The sequence below is a fragment of the Thunnus maccoyii genome, chromosome 2 (genome assembly GCF_910596095.1).
Source record: "Thunnus maccoyii chromosome 2, fThuMac1.1, whole genome shotgun sequence".
Taxonomy (NCBI): Eukaryota; Metazoa; Chordata; class Actinopteri; order Scombriformes; family Scombridae; genus Thunnus; species Thunnus maccoyii.
In genome coordinates this window covers 13,682,417-13,708,731 of record NC_056534.1, presented here as the reverse complement: position 1 = coordinate 13,708,731, position 26,315 = coordinate 13,682,417, and the positions used below count along the sequence as shown (strand labels likewise).

Genomic DNA, 26,315 nt, shown 5'->3' with positions numbered 1-26,315 from the left:
TAAAAGTGATCTATTTTAATAATATATACTTTATACCTCAGACTTAATTCAACCATACAAGCACAATAGTTGCCCAGCAGATGTTGCCATTTTGACTGTATCAAATGCTTCGAAACAGTGAACCATTTTCAATGCAATCGATTCATTTCCCTCATCACTAGTTCATACCATCAGCAAGCCGCAGAGCTTCCTCCTTCCAACCCACTCCATTTCCTTCTGGCCTGTCTCCATTCCCGTCACTTACGCCCATTTAGTTCTCAAAATGATAATATCCGCCATCCAGGTTTACATAAATTAACTTCTTCATCAAACTGATCTCCGGAGCTCCTGCCCCTTCCATTGATCACCCTCATGCCAATATGCTAATAATCAAAAGGCCTATGAAAGCAGTAACTCAACTTGCACCAAAATGTTTACCCCTGACGGCAGAGCTCCTCCTCCGCTGAATCCAAACCCTTCACAAAGGATACCTATGCAATTTCATCGACCCATCCCTCAAATCAATGTCTCTCCTACTTTTCTTTGGTTTTTGCAATACTCAGAGTTCAATGTTACCACTTCCACCTACGACCCATCACGGCACACAAGCCTCTCAGATATTTCCATCCACTCCCCAGACACCCTCACATTTAATCTCACACAAAGCAAGACTGACCAGCTTGGCCTCTCTCACCCCATATTTCTCTTCTGCTTAAATTCATATCCAAGTCCTTTCAAACCCATTCAAAGCATTCAGACAGGGAATCTCAGACCACACCATCAAAATTGTCGGCCATCTCAAGCTTACCACAGTTACATCTACAGCCACCCCAAAGACATCCAAACAGCCCACTCTCACCTTGTCATTTGAAGCTAACCTTTGGGGATGACGAAGCCGAAGCTCATCGAGACGTACCCCCACCCTGAGTCTCGCTCCTTGGGTTCCTCGACGTTCCAGACACATCACGACCCCCATTCATCCCCTTGCACTTGACCCTCTTCATTCCACCTCTGGACCCTCAGTCATCCCACCCTGCATGACCCTCATACAACCGTCAAGCCAAATAAAGTATTTCACGTATACTGTACAAATGGCGAGGTCTTGTTAGTGAATTAATAATTATTCAAATCTTTTAACTGCAGGAGCATGCATCATGATGATATACATATATACAGCAGCCTGTACAGTGGCTGAACCTCCGGGCTAGCTCTGCTGCGGCCAGTGCCTCCCATCACATCAACACATGTGACGTGCCCTCATTTTCAACACCATTAATCTCTGGTGTGTGTGTGGGGGGGGGGGGGAGAGGGGATGTGAAACATGATGCAGTAGACTGAGCATTTGACTCACCGTTTTGTTTTGCCACTCATCTAGAAACTGTTTAAAATGGTGTATGGTGTGTGTCATTCCATAACTGAATGTGCGGGTGAAGAAATGTGGATCCAAAGTTACAGTATGATGTAATTCATCTCCACCCTGTAACTATAATTACTATACAACTATTAGCCTTTGGATATTAGCCACTGTGGCTACAGGTGTAATGACAGGAAAAGGGTGAAATTTCCCTACATTTCTTAGGCAGCCGCTATAATGAAATCATCATTAGGCATTAGGTTGTTTATTTTTTATAATAAACCTTCTGCAAAGTTTTTTTACTGCTGTAACAGTAGCACACATAGAAAAGACTGATCAAGTCAACCATCAGTAACATCACTTTCACAGACTTAACATCGGTAATCAAACATTAGCCACTAATTGTGCCCAAACAAGTAAGACTACAGTGACAAGACCCCTAGAGTGGGGATGGACACATAGGACTGGTCTAATTTGTTACCACTTCCTGAGTGGTCAGAACCAAAACCTATTACTTTATGAGCAGTCTAGATCAGAGGTTCCCAACTGTTTATGGTTGGGACCTTTTTTGCTCCATGGACCATTTTTACATAACCTCTTAACCTCTGGTCTAAATCATACAAACACAAAGTATCTCTTTTTTTCCCTCGTCAACATTTAAAAAGAATATGCCATGATCAAAGACAAATTTCCAAGGGTGACAAGTATAATCACTCATAATTTGATTTATACAAAGTCCACTCACTCAGATATTCCCAGCACTTTGTACCATATCCCACGACCTCCTTCAGCAAAATTTATAAATTTTAGTCACACTATCTCTAAAAATAGTCACCAAATGGCTGCAGTCTGGAGCCCTGTAAAATTTATTTATCTATTGCAGTTAGCTTCCATGAAGCTACTGCTTTTCTACAGTCTTATGTAAGTTTAATTTATTTCTAGTAGAACAGGAACAAATATTCCAGACATATATTCATTATTTTTGCTAACAGCAAAAAGTTACTCTTAATTTGCTTACCAAAAAGTATCAATGCCAATTAAGCATTACTGGTATAGATACCGGTATTGGTAAAATCCTACTTAAAGCCATCCCTGTTTTTAAGTATGTGACATTTCTTCACTCAAGAGTTAGAAAGGGTCACTTTAATAGATACAATACAATAAAACGTGCAGCTATCTACTGTACTTTCCCCCTCTCTTCTTCTCTGTCTATAGTTCCTTCTCTGTTTCCGCCTCTAGCAAACACACATGCATAACTTAGATTTACACACACGCACAGCGTGTTGTACTTTTTAACATTTTCTCTCTCTCTACAGTATGGTAATTTTCTCCTGTTCAGTTTTTGGCACCTCTCCAGTGTAATCACTAAGGGGAAATCACCCCTTGAAACACTCGTGAGTGTTTGGCCCTTAATTCATATTGCATGAAATGAGCATGCAGCTTTGTTCACAGAGGAAAAAATGCCATGCCGTCAGTAGAGCTTGTCTAATACAACCCACAGATGGGAGCTCTAATAACCAGTGCCACAGCCAAGAGAATAAAACAGAACAATAAAATGGGACCTGTAACTGATCTGACACTTATTTTCTGATTGGAGTAGTACACCTACTGATCTACTGACATGTAATATTTCATGTATGGGGCAGTAAGAGCACAGTCATCCTGCAGCACCTATTGATAATTCTCATAGAATTATCTATTTTAATCTCTATTCTGTGTTTGGCTATAAACAATGAAACACTCAGTGTTTGTGTTGTGCAATACCATTAATTATAGGCCACTATGTCCAGGTGTGTTTGTGCATAATTAGTTCCTAGTGCATATAATTAAACCATATGATTTTATGAATTTGTACTCAGAATCAACTTTATATTTATGGTCTCTCAATAGTAGCTTTTTGACCTTTGCTTGCAATGGATTAAAGGAATAGTGCAACATTTTGGGAAGTATGCTTATTGACTTTGTGATGGAGAGTTAGAAGATTAATATGAGGACAGACGTGATACCACACAGGCCACACAAAATACGACAATCACTCCCTTTCTTAGGAAGTGACTGTATTGTGAAGATTTTTAGTTCATGGCCTTCTGCTCCATTTCCTCTTAAAGCAGTTGTCATTGGGGGTTTTTGGCCACTTAGGAGCAGCTGAACAAGCTGTGAATTCCCAGATATTGAATGTTATCTGCAATTTTCTGTAGTGGTCCTACCATGTCATGTAAATCACATGACATGGTTAAGCATAGTTTGAGTCCAAAAAAAAAAAAAAGGTTATAAATGCAGTACACCAATGGCCATAACCAACTGTTGCGGCTGTAAAACGGTGGATAAATTGTTTTGAGCGTCACACAACCCCTGTGAAATGACTCGTTTCACTATCAGAATTTGATCCATTCAGTCCAATCACATTTGGAAAGTCTAGAAGAGCCGTACAATTAATGGCCAAACAGCCAGAATGTCGCGCCCAACATGAGATGTAAAAACTCTGTATACTAATTTATTACAGAGAGAAATACCTGGCAGTGATAGGCCTAATCAGCATTGTGTGAACTCGTTTGGCAAGGGCTTGAATGTAACGGACGTTCATTTATATGTAAAAGTTCCACACTGCAGGTTTAACTTTATCTGTCTGCTGTCTGGTGCTGGGCAGGTGTACACTGGGTTCAGAAGATCAGAGCTTTTTTGCTCTTTTGAGACTGTCTGCCACAGCTGGAAACAAGGTTGATGAGCAGTGAGACTGAACCAAAACAGTAAAGTTGGAGGCCGTAAGACCCAAAAAAAAAAGAGCTGAAAGATGGTAAAACACTCCTTAGAGCCGAAGGGAACTGCAATTATTGTAACTGATAATTTTCTGTGGGTGTGTCTCCTTTTAAGTTACACCTAGTTATTTGATCCATTGTTAATATAAAAATGTTAATTAATGCAGCTTTAAAAATGTATTTTTTGTGCAAGCGTACCATGTTATTTGAAAATAACTGCTGTCTCAAGTAACAATGGCACAGCAAATGAAAATAACAGGGTGTTACAGTAAAGCTTGCAACATATTTTAGGAAAGATTTTCTGTTGAGGACATTTATTTCTAATGATGGTGTCAATTAACTGACACTAACTGAGAGTATTATTTGTTATTGTCACTTACCTGACAATAACAAACCCGAACAATAAGCAAATATTTAAACTGATAAAAAACGCAAAACTATAATGAAACAATGATAAAGTCAGAACATTTTCAAAACCAAATTATTTTCATGCAAATTGTGATTTCAAGGCTGTGGAAGTTGTTTCCCATATTGTATTAAATTTATGGCTGTAAATGAATCCTTCTGTAGACAGAAAAGTCATTTGAAAAGCTGAGTTTGTGCAAACATGGGAAATACCCAATAAAGTGTTAAATGTTTAAAGAGATGCATTGAAGTGTAATCATGTGTCTCATGTTATAGGAACATGATGACATGGGCTCTCCTGGTGCATCAGGGTAGATAATAAACTCATTGTTTTTTCCTACCTAACTACTGACTGAAGTTAACAGATAAAGGTCACATGCGTAAGTAGATCATCATTTTCCTCATTTACCATGTCATTCTTCTTCTGCAGTCATGTAACTGTGGAGCGGGCAAATCAAATGCATTCCAATTAGACTATGACAATCAAACCATCCACTCAGTCTGTCAGATGGACAATTAAAAAGGCAGTTGGAATAGTATCAGCATTGCACCTGAATAAGAAGCTTCCTGGTGAGCCTGAAATACCACAAGGCACACGTGTCACTGGCACTGGAGCGAGTGGGTGTAATCATACTGGAATGAAGGAAGAACTTAAGGCATGTCAGCTACATTCACAACAAGCAGGATAACATCCTCTTCCACCAACCCCATAGAAATATCTACTCTCAGTTGGCAAAGACAAACCTTCAAAACCAAAGTTTTGAAGGTCTGTCAACAAAAGTTTTACAATAGCAACAAAAGAAAACAAACCGTTTCTCCAGACCACACAAAGACAGATAATAGAATGGTTCTAAAATGGCAAATTATGCTCATTCAAGCAGTTGTGACCTGAATGTTGTTTGAGATTGGCCAATAATAAGGGACAGATCCACACCCAGAACATCCCAGCCCAACAAAATATCAAATTTTGGATGTTGTTGCAGAGTTCAGAGCTCCTGGAGCAAGGCCCCAAATCAATAACCCACTTGTAAGAAAATAGGATTGGGGAAGACCATTGTTTTCTTTGATTGCTGGCATCATAAACTGACAACAGTGGTGCCCTTTTGGAGGTGGTGCAACCTTCAGCAGTGCCTGTTCACCATCACTGGCATGCGTACATCAAGGTCAACCATATGTGTGTCAATTTACGTATTTAATAAAGCAGGAATCTAGCTTAGCAAGAGCAACCACTCCCACTGTCAGAACAATTGTACTGGCCTTGATTAAGCAAGTTAACACTCTGTATAAGGTTGAGGCGACGTGTAACTTAAATGCACAAGCCTTCAGCAGAATTAGACAAATCAAGTGGGTATCTTCCAAAGTTATGGTCTGTTTGTGAATTACTTCTGTGTGTCTCCCTGAACTGTGTTTCCTTGCTGAGTCGTAGTGTACGGATACATCCTGGTATGTTTGTTGACGGGATGAAACACCAGAAATAAATTTACATATGATTGCCACGAAGAAAAAACAATTTATACTGTATATGGAACTCATATAACTACCATACGTGATTGTGTTACGCTAATTTTAATGTTAAGAAATAAACATAATTGTAATGTTAAGGCACCGGTGGCACCAGACCTGTTCAGGAGTGCACTGGATGAACCTGAATCATTATTTACATTTCATTTTCTCACTGTCCCTGCTTAATTATCTTAGTGTCACTCTGTTGATGACAGTAAACCATAACAAAGCAGATATGAATCTGTTAGCGTGTCTGCGTGTGGTTAGACAAAAAATAAATTAATCATGGTATGAACGTGCACATGGGCATGCACTGCTGTGCTTTAAGTACAACATTATAGTAAAATGGTGCTTCAGCTTCTTTCATTTTCTCAAAGGTCCAGCAGCTGATCAAGATCGCGAATAAAAGAGAAAGCTCCTGCTTAACAGTCAAAACCCAAAAAGCCCCAGACTTTCTCCCTTTTAGAACAGAGTAAAACAGGCAGCTTTAGCCAAGTCAGAGGAAGGCAGCCTAAACAAAAAGCAGACATTGAACAGGGGAATGTTTGCTTGTGCCAGGTACTGTGCAGTAAACTCTACAGGGACAACGGCCAGATCTGAGTATTTCCCAGAGCCGTGGACAGTACTGAGATGATGCCATCATAATGTCCTATCAGCAGTCTGACTGTGTCTTTCTGTTAAAACAGCTATATTCTTTATAGACAGGCCAAGTCCCCAAAACACTCAACCACATGCCCACTGTTCATTAGAATAAAATAATCCCTGCCAAATTATCATCTTTCTAGATCTGATACTACCCTGAAACCCTGTTAAAAAGCCTCACCGAGACTGGATGTATTTTTCTAGGGGAGGTGGGGTGATTTTAATATTACATGCACTTGTCAGTGATTTTAATCCAGTCCGGAGCATGTATATGGATAATTTCTCCCCCCCACTCCCCTCCACCCAGTAATATTTACAGCTGCAATTACCAACCGTTTTTTTTCAGGAAGTTACTGGTCTGTAATTTAAATACAGTCCGGAGCAAAGTCCTTATATTTTAAAGTGTATCTCTGAGTTTTTCTGTGGAAAGAGCTGCTTTTCCTTCTAATGCATTTGATCAGCTCAGTGTGAAATTTGTCTTTTCAAATTCAAAAAGCCAAAAATGATTTTGCTGATCTGACAGACGGAAACATGTTAATATCAACAAATAGGCCTATTTGGGAACCAATATGACAATGGGAAAAAATTAAAGCCATCAGTAGAGGAAGACACAGTTAAATCATAAAATAAACTGTTGTAATATCAAGTACAGCTAGGCAGGTACCGGTATTCTCTTTTGGCAATTTCTGCTGAATGTCCATTTCTATTACAGACCGCATTCTGAAATTTCACAGTGGTTAAAATGCCTGCTGTCACGATGAGTTAAATTACTGAGAAGCACAGTGAATATTTTATTCCCCACCTCCCTCTGTAATGTTAATCCTGACCGAATGGGGTTTAAGACACTTTTTTTAACATTAAAGGGCAGATCATTTTTACATTACCTGACCTCTAATGCTATTTAGCTGTGCAGATGGCTTTGTATTGATTTTCCTGTTTTTAAGTATAGAGCTGTTATTGTTATTAATGAAAGTTTTTATACTAATGCTAACACGATACTTGAGTTTCAGTGCCAATACCAAAATTATACTTTTTCCATATCTTACTTTGAGGAATATAAACATGCTTTTCTACAAAACCTTTTTTTTTCCATTTCACAAAAGAATCTAAACTTGTCAAATGTTACAATGTTGTCAACCACAAGCAGCCATACAGATTTTTAAATTTAAATCAGAAACAAGATCCACCTTTCAACACCAGTTTTCAATACTTGATAGTTTTCAATACTCAGCACACATTTTAGTTGGTACCAAAAATGTTTTAAGCTTCATAATCCAACCCTATATGTCTCTGAGATTTCTACTACTGCCCTTATAGAGTGGAGGTAAATAAAATTTTATTGTTACTCTAAATAATCCACAGACGTTGGTGCCAACAGTTTTCCTTGGGACTAAAAAGTATTTCCAATGAAAACTGTTCATAATGATTTCCCAGAGTAAACAGGACACTGTTTCTGAAAAGACTCCATGCTTGTGAAAATCTTTAAGCACCACAAACAAAATTCCATTCACTTGCAGTGTATTTGAGGCAGAAGTATCAAAGATAGACATCACAAAATCCAGACAAGTGAAACCAGAACTATCTGCATTAGTAGACAGTACCTGAGAAAAGGGAGCAAACATGTTTTGTGTGTGTGTGTAATTTGAGAAAAATGATCCTTTAATATCCCTTCAATTATGACTTTTCTTCTCTCTTCTACAAGTGAAAACAGAAATCGAATTACACTTCCTGCCAAACTTGTTTACCCTTTTGCAGCGTCAGGCAAGCAAATGATCTCTCCCAACAGGTTCAGTATGATATAGTATCTTTTCTTTGAGCTGTCACTTGATCCTTGAAAACCTCCTTTTACCTGCTGGGTCAGTGTGTCATAGGCTGTCATGGCACTACATACATGATTTGTGTGCGTGAGGGAGCCAGATCCTGAATAACCAGGATTCTGTGGGATAGTCTTTTATGGATTCAACTAAATACTTGACAACGGACACAAATCATTGGTACTTTTAGTTTCTCTTCCCCACAGGAGATCAAGCGCCCAGTAAATGTGTGTCTTCTAGGTCACCCCCGTAATGGCCATTCATTCATTATGAATTTTCAAGACTAAAACATGTGGAATTTGAACATATAAGGGGAGATATGACGGACATCAGCACATTGCTGCTCTTTCCAAAAGACAGTTGATTAGGGTTTTGAGTGGAGGATATACAGTACAGTACAGTACAGTATAGTACAGTACAGTACACATATTAGTATGCACTTTGAAAAAAAGTAGTATCTGTGTGACATATTTAATAAAAGATCAGTTTTAGCATATCTAAAAATGTATTTTTCAATTAATTCACCCATGTTAATTGAACATGATTACAGAATTAACATTTAAGCAACAGAGCATAATTATATCCATGAAGGCCGCTTCCTTCCACTTCCTTTTCACTGTTTTCCATTCACCATACAGATCATTCCTTACTGTTTACTCTGCTTTTCGAGCATTTGTTTTGAATGAATTAAGTAATCAGCAAACTAAGTTATCAGAAAATGTATTAATGTTTTAAGTCACAGTGGGCAACAGCACTTCTCTGAATCATGGGTTTTGCTGACGTAAAAGTGTTTGTGGATGCTTGTTGCCTGTGTGTCCATGTTTGTGTATTTGTGAGAGAATAAAAGTGTTATGTAAAAGGGCCTGGAGTAACCCCCCACCAACACACAAACACACACCCTTCACTTTATTTGAACCAACTATGCATGACCTACTTTGCAAACCTTTCAAGCTGAACAATTAACTTTTTTTTTTTTTTTTTTTTGCCTCTTCCTTTATGGCATCCTTTCCATGGAGGAACTGACAAGACAAACACAGGGTTTAAACGTAAGCACTTTGGCATGAATACTTGGGCAAACTCTAATTAAACATGAATGATAAAGGCATGCCTTGTTTGCTCAGTCAAGTATATCAGGATGCAAGAGGAAGACAATAATATGCTGAGAGAGTGAGTTGAGATTGGTTCTCTCTGCATCCTCTCCACCACAAATGAAATATAGATTTCATTGCTTTTTATAGCTCTGAATGAATAATATCCAATGAATTAGACATCCGCCTGCATTTAGCTCAACAAACAAATCTGTTTTATTTATGACAACGGTGATAAGCTCTTATGACCAGTTAATCTATGTAATTTGTGATTTAATATGCACACATTTCCCTGTAGTCACTCTATATTACTGATACCCGCATGTTGCTATATCATCTTGGAATGATGTATTTGATTCAGCTTCTCCTCCATACAAAACCTACCTACAAAACTCATGACTCAGGAGATTTCTGACACTACTTGCAGGATATCTTTGAGACTACTTGCACGCTAGGAAAACAAAGTACACACAGCAACACTATAAAAATCAGGGCATTCATCACCATACAGAAGCATGAGCTATGCTTTGTTACAACTGTGGTATTTCGTTTCTGCCTCCTTTATGCAGTTTGTTAATGACCTCAACAACAGAAGGGAATGTCAGCGGTAGGTAACAGAGAGTAGATCTCCAACTACAGAACTGGCCTAGCGGAAAACTGGCCCTCTGTCACCAGGCTGTGTTTCAGGAAGAAGTTCAAATGAGGACAAGACAGGCATTCAAATCCCAGGAGCCCCAGCCAGCAGTAACCACACTTTTATTGGGGTGTCAAGTCCAGCCTAGAATGTGTGCTGTTGTTGTTGTTGTTGGCGGCCGCGGCGGCTGTGTTGTGTACTTGTGTGTGTGCATGCATGCCTGTGCGTGGGAGAAGCAGAGTGAAGACTTTTAACATGGTTTCTTTTCTGTGCGAGAAAAGCATCCGACCATTGTGCCACACAGTATCATCTCGGTTCTTTTAAAAAGATAACATCCATTGTAGGCATTTACTCCTACGCTCTAGTAGCACAAGGTAAAACACAGATCCATTCATAAAGCTGGAAAAGAATGCCAGCATTCTTTGTGCCCTCATGGCTATACCTGTTAAGATAACTTTGTTGAATGCAGCATTTGCATCAGATCTGTAACTTTCCCTGAGTCCTATATTCAAGCTGGGTCTTTTTTCTTTTGGGTAAAAGATAAAAAAATTATCTGACAACCTTGACATCAGAATTGGCCAGAACTTTTAGCTACTGCAGTTACCCTCCTCCAGCAGGAGTCAAAGAAATGAATTCAATATGTACTGTAGTTGGAGAGCTCTTGGCACAGAAAGCAAGAGTATTGTGGTATTTAATGGAATTTTTACCCAAACCAAATCTGCTCTTGGAGACCTGAGTAACGTAAGTCAAATATTCACTTTTCTTTTCGCTCTTTTTTGGTTTCCACCAGCTCCTGAGAGAAACATCTGTATTTTTGAATGCTAAATGCTTGTAGTTCCTAACTTTGTCTGGTGCTGGGGAGGTAGCCTACAGTGGATTTATCAGAGAGTAAACTAAATTGTCAAAATAATAAGCTGAAAGGAGCTAAAATGCTCAGTAGAGGTGAAGGGAACTGCAGAGTCAGGTGAAAATTGTTACTGTTCATCACTACGAGCTATATTTATCACATTACACATACTCTTTTGATCAATTGTTAATTAAAAAATATTGATTAGAGCAGTTTTAAAGTCACAACTAAATGAAAATGAATTTATTGGCTCATTAGCTAATTCCTTGTCATAAAACAATATACCTTACATTTTTAACAATAAATTCCAAATTATTTCAGAAGATAAGATTGTATTGCTTAACATCCATTACATGGTTAATTCAAGGCATATTCATTTTATTCATATAGCCCACAATCACAATTTTGTCACAGGGAGCTTTAAGGTTAAATGGTTTTCTATGGTGGTACCTGTGGCCATAATTTAAAATTCCAATCAATCATACCAAGCCAAGTCGTTGAGCTTGATGCACTAATTACATAGGATCAATGCTTTTCTTTTTCTGTTGAGGATTATGAATACAGAAATCCAAGCTCAATTTTTCTGAGAGCTGTGGAAGAAAAGGAAATTATCAAGATAGTTTGCAAGTGTAAGAATAAAATGTCTACTGACTGAAATGAAATTGATATGACTTTAGTCAAGATAGTCATTGATAGTACTGTAAACTCACTAATTTACATCTGTAACTTGTCATCCAAGATCATCCGGGTGCGTTTCCATGTAAATTGATGACTACAAAAGTTAACCCATTATATAAAGCTGGGGATAGACATCATTTTACTAATTACAGGCCTGTATCTTAATTTCCCAGTTCTCCAAGATATTGGAAAAACTTTTTATTGGAAGGTTGGATAATTTCACTGAGAAGCATAAATTGTTGATGGACAGTCAGTGTGGATTCAGAACAAACAGATCAACAAGTATGGCATTGATTGAATTAATAGAAGAAATAAACAGTTGTATAGATAATAAGAGGTATGCAGGGGAGTATTTATAGATTTTAAAAAAGCATTTCATACCATTGGTCATGACATATTACTCAATAAAATGGAAAGGTATGGTATCTGAGGGGTTGTGCTGAATTGGTTCAAAAGCTATATATGAAACAGGCAACAATTTGTGTAGATAGGTGACTACAAATTATGTTTTGATATTACTTGTGGGGTTCCACAGGGGTCAATAATGGGCCCTAAATTGTTTATTTTTTATATAAATGACACATGTAAATTATCAAGAATACTGATTTTTTTTTTGTTTTTTTGCGGATGACACCAATATTTTCTGCTCTGGGAAAATTTGCAGCAGCTTTTGAAGATGGTCACGACAGAAATTAATAAATTAAAATATGGTTTGACACAAACAAATTATCATTAAATTTGAACAAAACTAATGTTTGGAAATTGTAAGATAAACACACAAGTTCAAGTAATGATAGATAATGTTCATATAGAAAAAGTATATAAAAATACATTTCTGGGTGTTATATTAAACCACAAAATCTACTAGAAACCTCATGTAAGATATGTGTGAGCAAAGCTGGCAAGGAGCATTGCAGTTCAGGGAAAAACACATTCTGGATCATAAAGCACTGTACATTCTGTATTGTTCACTTGTATTATGTATCTGAATCACTGCGTGGAAGTATGGGGCAACACCTACAAAAGCACCTTACAATCATTAAGCATACTACAAAAAAGAGCCATAAGGACAGTAAACAACGTAGGATATCGTGAACACACTAACAAGCTGTTTTTACAGTCACATGCTTTGAAGTTCACGGATCTGGTGGAATTTAAGACTGCACAAACAGTGTTCAAAGCAAGAAATAATTTACTTCCTGGCAACATACAAAAAATGTTCTTAGACAGAGAAAGGGGTTATAACTTAAGAAGAAAATTTAATTTGAAACAACACTGTGTTCGCACCAATCTTAAAAGTATGTGTATTTCAATTTGTGGGGTGACTTGGGTCTGGATGAAGAAATCAAACAGAGTAAAAATATCACACAGTTTGAAAAGATGTACAAAAAAACAATTTTTGTGAGGAAGGGGGGTGTAAGTCTCTTTAATAGTGACATTGTTATTGGTTTTCTTTTGTTCTTTTTTTCACATTCTTGATTTGGTAGTGTTTGATTATGTATGAAGAGGATGAACATAGAGGTTTAGTTGTGTATGATGGACACTGGGGCAAATAATTGGACTATGTGAATCTTTAAGTTGATTGATTAGCATAGAATAGGGGTAGGACTAGACATGTATGTTGCTTCTTCATACTATTTTTGTTGCTTATTGAGATTCTGTGGTATATGTTTATTGTTAATTTAATTGGTTATTTTTGTTTTAGTTCTACTTATGTATGTATGTATGTATGTATGTATGTGTATGTATATGTGTGTGTGTGTGTGTGTGTGTGTGTGTGTGTGTGTGTGTGTGTGTGTGTGTTTAAATGTTCAAAATAAAAGTTTATTCAAATTCATATTCTCTTCAGTAGTCTTAAATGAATTTTCTCATGTTAAGTGGTTGGTCATTGGTGGATTAAGCCTTTTATTCATTCAGAATGCACATACTATGCTACTATATAATGACACAGGTTGACAAAAAACACTGAGAGCAAACTAATACCACATGTTTCATTGTAAGCCAAAGTCTTAACTTGTTATACATTAATAATAACACTATGCCTTTCCTTGTGTGGAAGTGGTAACCTTACTACAACTTTTCTATCAATTTGATCTGAAGAGGTTTTGAAAATTATTGTAATTAGTCTGATATCATGACTATACTGGCAAGTCTGAATTAACTGAGTTGTTGAATGAGGCTACCAGAGTCCCATTAATTATTCTGACCAAAGTAAGTCCACAATATCAATTAATTCTGATATGTTGGTCAGCACAGCCCAGCAAAAATGTAATAAACTGCATTACAATATGAAACAGCATAAATGGCGTGATAGCATTAAGTGACTTCACTGCGGGAGCAATGTGAAAATATCTCTAATGAGATCGAGATCAACCACAAATATTATCACAGCACAATCTAAACACTTAGCGGTTTACAAACTCCCTGTTATTCAGCACTAGGAGAACATTTCTCTTCCCTCTGCTTCATGCAACCATGAACCCTTTGCTTAAAAACTCCTAAGCTCCATAGAAGCCCTTCGCCCTACTCAAAAAGGTTTTACCTTGCAATTTACCTTAAAATTCCTCACAAAGAGCTTTCATCTTTGGCATGCATGAATTTTTAAGGATAAATTCTTATATTTCAAGAACAGCAGACCATAGAATTTCACCACTAGGACTGACACTTACTACTCATACCTTGAATACTGCCTCTCGACTCTGCACTACATAGCCTCCAATCCACCCACACCAACGAGTGATAAGCTGCCCAGAAGACAGAAAAGAACTGGATCCTTGTGAGCTCTACATATTCATATTTTTTCATTCAGGTGTTTTATTCATTTAGATTTTTTCCAGCAGATGTCAATCTTCATGCAAAGATGTTTGTGCCAATTCAAGAGAGAGAGGAAATATTGACCAAATATGATATATAATCATATTATTATGATTAATATGCTCAACCATTTCTCTATTCTAAAGAAAGAGAGAGAGAGCATAGAGCAGTATGGCTCAGATGTTTCAAGGCTGTCCTTGGCATGACAAATCCTATCATACTACGTATTTACAGCGCTAACATATTTTCACTTTTCTCCTTTCTGTGAGCCAAACAGTATCACACTACTTTCCACTATTAAATTTATCATTATTAAATTTTTGCTGCATTCTGCTTGGGAAAACTACCTAATTTCCATCACTCACTGTTGGACTGCACTGCTGCTCTGAAAGGCAAGTTTGAACTGTCATACACAGACATGGCTTTACTCATGTGCTTGTCCCTAAGTGTTATGGCAACAGTTCAGATGACATTTTGAGTATATTTCAGTAGTGCAACCTGAAAATCTGTTCGCCTTAATTGCCCCAATATGTGTATATGTACCACAGTGTGCATGTCTTTAACTCTTTCTTTATTGACCTATACAAAAAGATATTTTAAGAATAAACCCAATTAGATCTTCTTAATGTCACATAACTTAACTGTGGGGCTCTTTTACATCCTTTACATATTGTACATACAATACACACACAGTATTATTTCATTATAGATAACTGTTGACTATTTCCAGCGTCCTTCAGTGTGCTACTAATTATCTTACAAGCTTCCGATCACTCTCAAAAACATGACCTTTTCACCCGATGTCTTCTTGAACCAGCCGACAGCATGGATTGATGAAAGATGCATTTTGAACACATATTAATAAATTTTAAATTACTATTGAAAAAAAAAAAAACGTGTTTCCTTTTGAAATGAACTTAACTGCAGTGGGAATCGGAGGAATGTAAAGTACCGAGCACATGACGGCTTCAATGCTCAACTGGTTGAACCCAATTTATTCATTAAATGTGGATAGGTCCTGACCTCCAAGCTGCATTATTTTTTATGAACTTATGGCGTGGCAGTCTCATACATTCAGTTACCAGATAAAATTATTTATGTTTGTCTAACACTCTCTTGCAGAAGCATCACCATATTAACCCCCATACATCTTGCTTAAGAGCTCATGTAATGACTCAATAAGTGATTATCAGATCTACACTTAAAGTATCAAAATTAAGTTTCTACATGGAAGTTACAGAATTGAGAGTGACACTAATGGTAGAAAAAAAATTAACGTTACTTGAACTTTTTCAGCATATGTGCTTTAGGTGATATTTATCACAATTAAATGATCATATTCTTTCCTTTAATTACTACTTTATATTAAGTATTTGATGGCACACATGAGAATGCACATAATTGATGCACATGCATGCAACATGAGACAATATCTTTGCAACATTATTACATCTGCTGTGTAGACAGATGAGACCCACTGCCATTCCCCAACACCTTCACCTGTAACATCCTTTTCACAACCAAAACAAGCAGCTGTCCGCTTTATAGTCAGGAACCCATAATGCACTGGGAGCCCCTGTGCATGCCTGGTGTCGGGATTTAATTGGATATTAGTATCCAGCAGTGTCTGAATTAATCAAATCATTTCCATCCATTAATTTAGTGGAGGAACATACAATTAAAGCCTTATTAGTGTGCTCTCAGGAGTATGCCTTTTCATCCCTTTGCAGAACATTGAGAGTTGGCCAGAGTCCAGTGCAAAGCATTCTCCTTGCTTAAGTCTGGTGCTTCCTCATGATGGGCACTCTGTCGATCTACAGGCACTGGCTTCAATCTTAAAGCGAGGAAAATGTTAGCCTCATGTAAGGTGCTACTTTTCCCGCAGGTATGGAAAAGGCTGAGAATCTAAATAGAAAAATACATTTTTGGCTTCTAGTTTGAGTCTTTACCTTTTGTATTATTATGAAATGATTAGGTGAAAAAGCTGACAAATTTTAGAGAAATTCTATTCGGTGAAACATTACTGTGAAAACCAGCACAAAAATGCCCTAAATAGGGTGAAAAGAGATTTGGAGATTTAGGCAGCAAGCAAACATAATCCAGCACATTAATGTAGGTCACTTTATAATAATTTCCATGTTTATATATTTAATTTATTTCAGATTTCTTTTATAATGGATTTCAAACTATAGCGCACAGCTTCTTAAATATCCATCAAGAGAATAAATACTGGAATTATCAAACCTTTTGATTTTTGATTTTGTAATAAAATTAAGAAAGGTATTTCAACAGCTAAACCTCTAATTACATATAATACACCATTCTCGCCACCAGGTTTATCGACATTTACATAAAACATCACAAACATACTCTAATTCCAGTTAGGGCAACTCCTTTCCTTCTCCTCTCCTGTGAATCTGAGTTAAAACATTTTCGCACAAAGTAATCCAGACTGCTCAGATGAGCAGCCATTTTTAATTAAAACCATTTACAGAGGAAACCAAAGTGAGAAAAAAAGAGCCATGGGATTTTACACTCTGTCATCCAAGGCTTCGGCGGATCAAAGAGTTAGTTGTGCTTTTTAATGGTTACGTAACATTTTTGCCTATGAAATATTGGGCCTGGGCACCATGTAGTCAGCCCAAAGCTCAACAGAATCACAGATTTCCTGCAGTGTACTTTCAGATTTCAGGCAGGATACAATAAGCCTATGTTTATGTCTAAGTATAGCTGTCAATCAATAAAATACTACTGGTGTAACAGGACACTGCAAGTGGGCAGGAACCTTTGAAAAATGTTAGATTCTTGCATTCCACCTCAGACATTTCTGTACGTACTGTATAAGGGTGTGTGTGTGTGTGTGTGTGTGTGTGTGTGTGTGTGTGTGTGTGTGTGCATTAATTGTATGTATGTATATGTGTGTTTGTGTCTATCTGCTTCCCTGCCTTCCTGGCTGGCTGCCATGCGGCCCACCTCTTACTGTCATCCTGTCTGACATTAGGGCTAAGCTGGATCTCATTAGGACTAAGGTGGCAGTGATCCCGTCAACATCGCTTTGGCTCCTGCCATATGGGTCGCCTCCAAGGTAACGGGTTGTATCAATCTCCTCGGAGCTGCAAGCCTTGTTAGCACACGCACACACACACACAGTGTATCTACTCTCTAGCCTAGTGTGTACTGTACATATTAACCTGATAAACACATCAAACAGTGCAGACATTCAAAAAATATGGCTGATAAGATAATCAGGTCAGATATGGGTGAGACGCAGTATGAGTAAATACAGACACAGACACACACATACACGGCACAGACACACAGTACAAGATGCTTACTATGAAGTTTTGCCATAAGAAACACAAAAATATCACAACAATCATCTAATGTAGTTTTTTTAGGGCTATGAATGAAGAGAAACTATTTAGGAAGTCATCTGGTCATGACCAAATCATCAGTTTTGCTTGCTATTAAATACATATATTTCAGTGTCACTAAACCAGGCTACACATCTTAAAAGATGACCGTAAACGACTTGTTGAATAATTAAGTTATGATAGATGCATAAGCTCTTAACACAAAAATGTAAACAAACAACCAACCATCAGCAGCGGCAATGTTTTCTTTGTAATGGTAAGCTGCAGTAAATCCATTTGCGGGTGATGTGAATATACAGTGATGAAACACAGTAATAAACTGACTTTTTTTTCCAGTCCCTTCCTCCAAACGTATCCCTGCAATCTGAATGACAACAGCTGAGCTGAAGAAAATGAAAATAGGCAACTGGAAATGCCAGAGCCATCCGTAAGATCTCCAAAGTTGGTTTCTATAAATTCAATTAGGAAAACTTCTGATTTAATACATTTCCATTTTGAGATTCTGTGCAACATCACAGCCTAAATTCAGTCTGGACTTATAATGTTCAAGTCACAGTCATAGGTACGCAGCAGAGCAACATACATTGACATTCCAGCAGCCGCTCAAATACTGTACTTCTGTCACAGCAAGTGTCTGACTCTTATCAAAGCTTTACAAGTAAGCAGGAAATCGTTTATGACTTTGTTAACTGCTTCTTGCACCAACTCATAAAATCTATGACTTTATAACTCCTCATATATAAATAGATGATAGTAATGTATATTATAACAACACCAATAGACAGTATTTTGATTTAATGTAAATTAACGGCAGCACAGTTCATTGTGGTGAGGTGAATATACTGTATGTGTGTATATTCAAAAATGTTACTATGTGTCTCATGGTTTAGATTTTCGCATCATTATTATTATTATTATATTCACTGTTATCAACCATGTTGGTGATAATTAAGTTCCTTCAGCTACACACGCAACTAGGACACCAGAATATATTGGAAGCACAACAACTGTGTCAAAGTTGCACTTTGCCAGATTGGTGGCTGTTATAGATTTTTTTTCCCTTTGGCCTGTTTGTTTTGTTTCAGCCCCCACCCTCACAAAAGCAACTGTCTATTTCATCAGTTTGGCAACAAAAGCATGTGATCAATCATTCATAATTTATGATGCCAATGGCCTAGGACCCATAAAAACAGATATTTGCATTACACAAGGTCTTCGCTGGACCTCCCAATAACAGACCAATAAATTTTGTTGTTGAACATACACACAGGCCCCTGATAAGAGGTAAACTTTGCCTCTGTGTAACGGCAGAACACAGGGCAGCGCTAGCAAATGATGATGATGTGATCACATGCTACTACAACAATGACCTGGACCCCATCCTTTAATTCCTGTTCCCCCAGCCAGCATCCCGCTGCCTTTCCCAAGCCCTGCTGTTGTTATTATTTTTTACTTCTAAAAGCAAACGCCCTAAATCCCTTGAGCAATATGTGTCTGACTGAAACAAACTAGCCCTCCATCTATCTGATCCTCTAGACAGACATACGATTATACAGGTATACTGAAAAAAAAAACACAATTATGTAGGAAAAATTAAAACTGCTAGTGTTTATAAAACTAAGCTCATAAAATCTCACAGTTTTTAAGCCAGAGCTCTGATAGAAATACACTGACAGGCACTCACTGAGACATAGAGACAATCTTCATGCTCCTTACCTCGACATGCCGTCTGTGAGGGAGTTCTGACCCGGGTATCCCTCACCTCTGGCCGACAGTGACCCCTGTGACATGCCCGGCCGAGATTTCCACGACTCCATTAACGCCGTTACGGGCGAAATTAGATTCAACAAGGGGTTGGACTGGTCCCTCACATCGTGCCGCGTGAAAGACATTGTTCCTTGCGCTCCAATCTGGTAATGGAATGAGTGTCCACCGGAATTAACTCCAACAATGGCCGATGTGGGCACGCTGTTATTCTCTTGGTAATAGCTGCCATCATTGGACTCCTGCTTAACCCCTTTAGACAGGACATTGTTGGAGAACACATCAGGCTCATAGTTCCCATTCATAGAGGAGACAGGGGGTCCTAAGATACCAGAAAGACTGTATTCATCAATGTTATTCCTCAGGGACAAATAGGTGGTCTCGGATGCAGGGAAGAGACCAAGAGACGGTGACTGCTCACTGTAGGACTGTTGATTCATACATCCCTGATTTTTGTTTGGCTCACTCTTAATCTGTGTGATAAAGGGTGTGCTACTCACATTACATTTGGAGCTGCCTAAACACATGCTCCTGAAATCAGTTCCAGGTTCGTTCTTAATGTACTTAACCATGCCCATCTGGTCTAAGCCGACGTTGAACACCTCCCCGTCCACCATCTCTACTTTAGGGAACTCAAAGTTCTTGAAGTCTGGGTCTCTGGTCAGACCTGTCGCTTCTGGGCTATTAGTGTCATTCTGCACCAAACCCAGTCCCCCTGCAGGACTGGACACAGGAAACCCAGCGGAGGAGGGATTCTGTGGGCTGCTGACAGCCATAGTGCCCCCTGTGGCCGGACTGGAGATGGAGGGCCTTATTGTGTTGCAGTTGTTGGCGGTGCTGGTGCAGCTGCCACCTGTGGGGCTCGAGACAGATGACCTAATGTTACAGGTAGTGCTGCAGGACGGAGGTGACCTAACACTACTCATACTCTGGGGGCTGGAAATGGGGGACCTCATGACATTGAGCGGGCTGGTAAGAGGTGGTGATCCCACTGTGCTGGACTCAACAGGGCTACATGTGGCTGAATTCCTGTGCTTGATGTTGGCCAGTGTTGGGGCACAAGACGTCTGGCTGACAGGACTGCTGACGGACGAGCACATTGGTCCAAAGCATGTGGGGGGACTGGTAGTAGAAGACACCATATTGTTACTGCCCCCAGGGCTGGAGATGGAGCTGGAGGTCTGGGGACTGCAGGACAGAGAAGAGGCCAGCATAGTAGCTGAGCTAACAGGAGTCCCAGCAGTGCGTTCTCTGGGAGTGGTGCTGGGCTGCTGGAAACCAAATGGCTTTAACTTGGGACTCTTTGTGGAGCCACACTGATTCTCCTCTAGTGGCCGTCCACATACTGGATACATCTTCCCAGGGCTGCTACTACCCCCATGCTGGCTGAAAGCAAAGTCTGCCTCCCTGGCAGCATTCATATACAGCCCCATAGACTCAGCCACAGTCTTGGAAAGCTCCTTGGAGTCCATTTCCTGCTTATGACCATGGAGAGAGTTGTTGAAGTGTGGGAGAACAAATGGCTGGTTCTGGCTGAGCCGAAGCATTGGCTGCTCCTGTGTCTTTGCATTGTTGTCTTTGCAGTCAGTGGCTGGGCTTCCAGCAGGGCAGCTGACATTGACTATGTCCATCAGGATATCACTGCTAGTCAGATTTGAATCCTCTGTGCTGCAACAGTACTCCATAGTGCTAGGGACCTGAGACCATCTGTTTTCTGTATCATTCCCATCAAAGAAACTTTGGTATCTTTTGGTCTCCATTGCTGGCTCATTGATTCACCTGGCAAATGAGGCAAGAAATAACAAAATTAGAAACACTTTAAAAGAAACTTATAGTCCATCTACACACATATCAGTTTAACATTAATATTTAAGTGGCTGGTGTATTGAGGGTATTGGCCTTTAGGCAAAGATTAAAGATCTCATATGAGACTGGATTATATATTCAGGAATATGCTAGTCAGTCTTAGATTGTCTCTAGATTTAAAAAATGATCCTTTTGGTTTTAGATAGAGGCTGTAAATTAGGCTTCACTGGATATGACGCAAGCAGGTCGGCAAGCCAGAATGGCTGTGTGACATAGAAATGATACATAATAGATTGTATTAATTTTGTTATTCTACAGACTTTGTTTTTAAAAAATACAGATTATACTGAAAACTGTATGTATAGTATATCTGGAAAAAGTTCAAAGCAAGTGTGTACAGTATTTCCTCTCTCACAGATAAAGCTCCTTATCGCTGCACTACAGGGGATGTACAGTATGATAACTTGAGGGAAAAGTGCACTGTAAGGGTTAATGAGTCTACGTGACGTCGTCTGGGCTTTTTTGTTTAAATGCCCACCTCTACTGCGCCTCTATTGGACAACTGAGCCAGATATCCACCAGCTTCATCAGGCCATTCATGGATTGGTTGGAAAGCTGTCACTCAATAGTTATTGCTCTTGCGGCCACAACAGTGCTGCGACATAACTTGTTGTTTTAACTGCCGTTATAGTAGTGCAAAAACAACAAAAATACTGGCAACTATTACACAATAAAAATAACACATTGCTATTATAAGGCATCGTTTTGGGTGAAGTTTCAGTATTTATTTTGCATGTTACGGTGCACTCTCTGAAGGGCTCTCAGCTCTGGAGCAGCCAAAGAAATCCGAGCTAAAGTTATTCAGGTTGCCTGCAAAATATCTCATGCACCGTATGTGCAGATCCTCAAAAATGAGAATAAGAAATAAAACAGATGACAGCTCGATCATTTTTCTCAACAGTGTCTCCAGCTCCTACCGTGATTGTCCTGCCTCTGTAGGACATGCAACTCTCTGCACATCTCTCCATTTTGCGGGTGCGCAGATTAAATACGAAAAGACGATTTTTACAGTATTGTTGTTGTTGAAGTTATTTTTTTCCTGTGTTAAGTCGCATTTTGTGCGGCTTCTGGGAGGACAAAGGGGACTAAGTGCAATAGGAAGAACATATAAATAATTTAAGTCATATTTTTAGAAAGACTTTGACAGCTCAAGCACCTCCAGACAGGTGCGTACAGAAATATAAATCTGCTAATAATTCTGATTAAATTGTTGCTTCTTCTCCTGTTTGTACCTAAACTAATCAACTTCTCGGCGACTTTTATTATAAACAAGACACCAATGGTCCCGTTTAAAAGTTATAACATTTCTCTCCCACAGAAAACGGAGCAAGGATGCAAGTATTCAGTTATCAGACTCAACAGCGAGTAGTTGGCTTTCATTATCATCTCAGACCCAGTCCGAAATTATAAAATCTACAGGCAAACATTGAGCTCTGTCCTTCCTTACCTTAATTAATTACGACATTCAGAGTTGTCAGGTGGCTGTGTTGCTGGGCAGCGATAATCCAGAGGACGAAAAAAGACACGCCAAGCAAAGTCAATAAATATCAGCAAACGTGCGCTGTCTACTCTTTCCAATAGATAGTTTGCAGTTTGACAGCTAGACGCACTGGAGAAGTCTACTGCGTATTATCAGTGGTGATCGTCAACAGCGAGCCGCTGCTCCTGACAGGACGAACGACAGCGACGGGTCGGACGACAGCGGCAGACGATCTCACATTATGGCCGCAATTTTGCAGATTGCCGATTCTGGGCCCTAGATAAAAAGAGTAATAAAAACAAACGAAGGAGTCGGTCGGACTTACAGTCAGAGCGACGTCATTCTGTGCACATGGACCCTCCTACTGCATCGAGTGCAACACAAACTCTGAGGAGGGGGGAGGAGGGGAGACGGAGGGGGGAGGGAGGGGCTCAGAGCGCAGGTAGACAGAGCCGTCTGGAAATAGGGCACCGTACTCCGAGCGGTGTTGTTTGAAATGAACTCTCAGGGTAACAGTGTGAAGCAGTCTTTTTTTTTATTATTTAAATACATATCCGCAAGTTTGTTACATCTTTCTTTTGATGGTGCATCGTCTGCCCTCTTCCCTTATCGAGCTTTAGCTCCTCTATTTTTTTCACCTTCCCTTATAGTGCCACTTCTGAAAAGGTTTCCTGTAAAAAACCTTTCCGTAAGAGCTCGCGCATATGCACGCGCACCCACAATTAAAATATGAGGGGAGAGCAGCAGCCCTCCCAGCTTCACTTTACAGTTAACATGGAGCTCATAAAATCCGGCAGATATTGAGTGGAGACTCATCCTACTGTAAATCAAGTTGCCCTGTAACACTATAACGGCTGCTTCCACTAGGTGGAGCAATATTTCTATTGCTGTGCAAAAAGCAAGTGGTCACTCCTTTGATTCAGCCATGTCAAAGTGTGACAAAAATAATCTTTTTCTACAACTCTTACACAATAGAACTTCATTCAGATGTGTTTTTCTTTCTTTTTGGTCAGCCAAACTACACACTCTGAGCACAGATGTCTTGAGTTCATGAACAATCAACTGCTTTCATGAATAAGTAAACTGATTTTGAGAGAAGTCACACAGAAGGCATGAAATGTTATGGCTTATATGTAGGTAGACATTTTGGGGTTTTGGTTTCAAAAACTGAAGCAACATTATTACACATGACATCATTACAGATATTCAAGCATGCCTAAAAGTGAAAATGCACCACTAAATATAGTTTCGAATTCAGTAATAATGTGTGAAAGAGATGTGTAGCCCCTTGAAAAGCTATCAGACACAGTCATGTTGGCATACTGTACTGTACTGCACTGTACTTAGATTAAATTACATCAGTATAGCTCACTGATAATGTCCTTTGGCGCATTTATGAGAAAGTAAGATGTCCGTGTTTATCTGTGACGCCACCATCAAAAATGATTGTGACTATCATTTGGATTAAGCTGTTATTTGCATTTTACTGACGCTGTCTCACGCATTGGTGTGAGCATAGACTTTGGTTTTACTCCAGCAACATCCAATAATCAGTTTAATCTCTGGAGTTGTCAGTCAGTCGAGTCACATTTTGTGGTGTTTCACGTGGCTGCATAAAAGTGTGCATGTAGGATTTAGGCTTTCAGAGCAGCTCTCTGTAGTTTGAATGTTTTTTTTTTCAATGCTTGCCTGGGTTCTTCAAGCCAGCCTGTAGCCATTACCCAAGCGAAGCAGCAGCAGCTAGATTAGACAAAGCCATCCAAGCAACACTGCCCACCTCCCTGATCTGCCTGTTAATCACCCATGAATGGGGACCTGCTTCAGAAAAAGCAGGAGAATTGAGATATAACCAACGTTTTCCTCCCCCATTCATGCAGCTCCCACTTGTCCATTGCACATAATGGGTGCCAGTCAAACACATCATGAGCAAATCTAATTTAGCTTCGCATCACAGATTTTTCCACAGTGACAGAGTTATAAGAATTTGCAGACTGACAGCAAAGCACAGCTGATATGAAATCAGTCATAATTGGCTCCCTCATTGGTAAAAATTGAAGGCAGCTCCATTGAATCTCACTGAGCTTTCAAGCACCATCGTTTTAGTCAAATCAGTGATAATCACACTAAGCCTGAAAACATTGTACATACATTGGTGCTAAAAATAGCCTTCTTTTAAGGGGGGAAAGGAGGAAAATCCTTTCGGATGAGTGATTGCTATGATTAAGAGCAGGCTTTCGCTCTTGTTTAGACACATAGCAGGCAACTCCAGTAGCGGAGAGGGCCAAAGGCATAACAGAGAGGTGCATGCTGCGCCTCATGGGGACAGGTGAATTGGAGCATGTTAACTCTAAAACAAAACACTCGTCAACTCAGCAGAAGACCCTGTCCCCATCGTGTGTGGTAATTACAGAGGTAGTTTTAATCAGTGAAGAGGTTCGTCACCACCATCCTCCCTCAGCTGCTTATTGTTTCAGTTATTCATAAGGACCATTCACATCTACAGTGATAAATGTCGCCGTCTCATCAGTCAGTCACTTAATTTCTATTCACCCTTATTTCCTATAACTTTGATTTGATTGGTTTAATGTTGACTTTGCATCCAGTAAGTCATTCTCACAACACATTTTTGATTATTACTGTAGCCCCCGTGCTTTAAGTGTTTTTTGCATTTCTCACTGGTGGAAATTTTTTTTGCTAAAACCAAAAACCTATGCAATATATGATTTTATTTGGCCACTTTTGGGCAACAAGAACAAGCTGATTATTACATATTATTAAGTTGATATGGCAAATGTTTATATACCTTTTTTACTCCAAGTGCTTTTGCGCCTTAACTGTCCAGTAACATGATAGATCAAGACTCACATCATCAGCATGCAGCATGTGGTGCATTTGATGCCTCTTACCCTATATGTGGGAACTTTGAACCCCAATAGTATTGCAGTAAAAGTAAAAGCAGTCAAACAATCGCAAAGTTGAAGAGTTCCACTACCAACTTGCAAGATTTTAATTAATTCACTCAAAGGTATAATTACAGACAGAGTCATTCAAGTGTGACTGCATCAGCGTGAAGATTTACACTTTACAACATTTCATATCAAAGCATATTTAACTGATTCCAGATCAGGACAGAAATGTATCAGGAAAGAAGTGTGTCAGGGAACAAATGTATGATCATAGATAGATTTATAGGTGTGATAGAAATTAAGCAACGTGATATGCAAAATCTTCATGTGTCTCTCTTAAGATCGACTCAGACAACACAAATAAGGCCACCCTCCAGTCCCACTTTTGGCCCAGATCACAGTCACCTTAAG

The 26,315-nt window shown here is 39.1% G+C and overlaps 1 protein-coding gene across 3 annotated transcripts in view; it reads right to left on the bottom strand.

The window, feature by feature from the left end:
• nr3c2 (nuclear receptor subfamily 3, group C, member 2) overlaps nucleotides 1–23,406 on the bottom strand; it is an 85,683-nt gene extending 62,277 nt beyond the window's left edge. Inside the window, exons 1-2 of one of the 3 annotated variants that reach the window (XM_042434023.1) lie at nucleotides 23,324–23,406; nucleotides 19,605–21,431 (exon numbers count right to left, since the gene is read on the bottom strand). In XM_042434023.1, the coding sequence (XP_042289957.1) occupies nucleotides 19,605–21,412 (1,808 nt within the window). In that variant the 5' untranslated portion in view covers nucleotides 21,413–21,431; nucleotides 23,324–23,406. The other 2 variants (XM_042434016.1, XM_042434030.1) reach the window with 2 other exon arrangements.
• Between the last annotated feature and the right edge of the window lie 2,909 nt (nucleotides 23,407–26,315).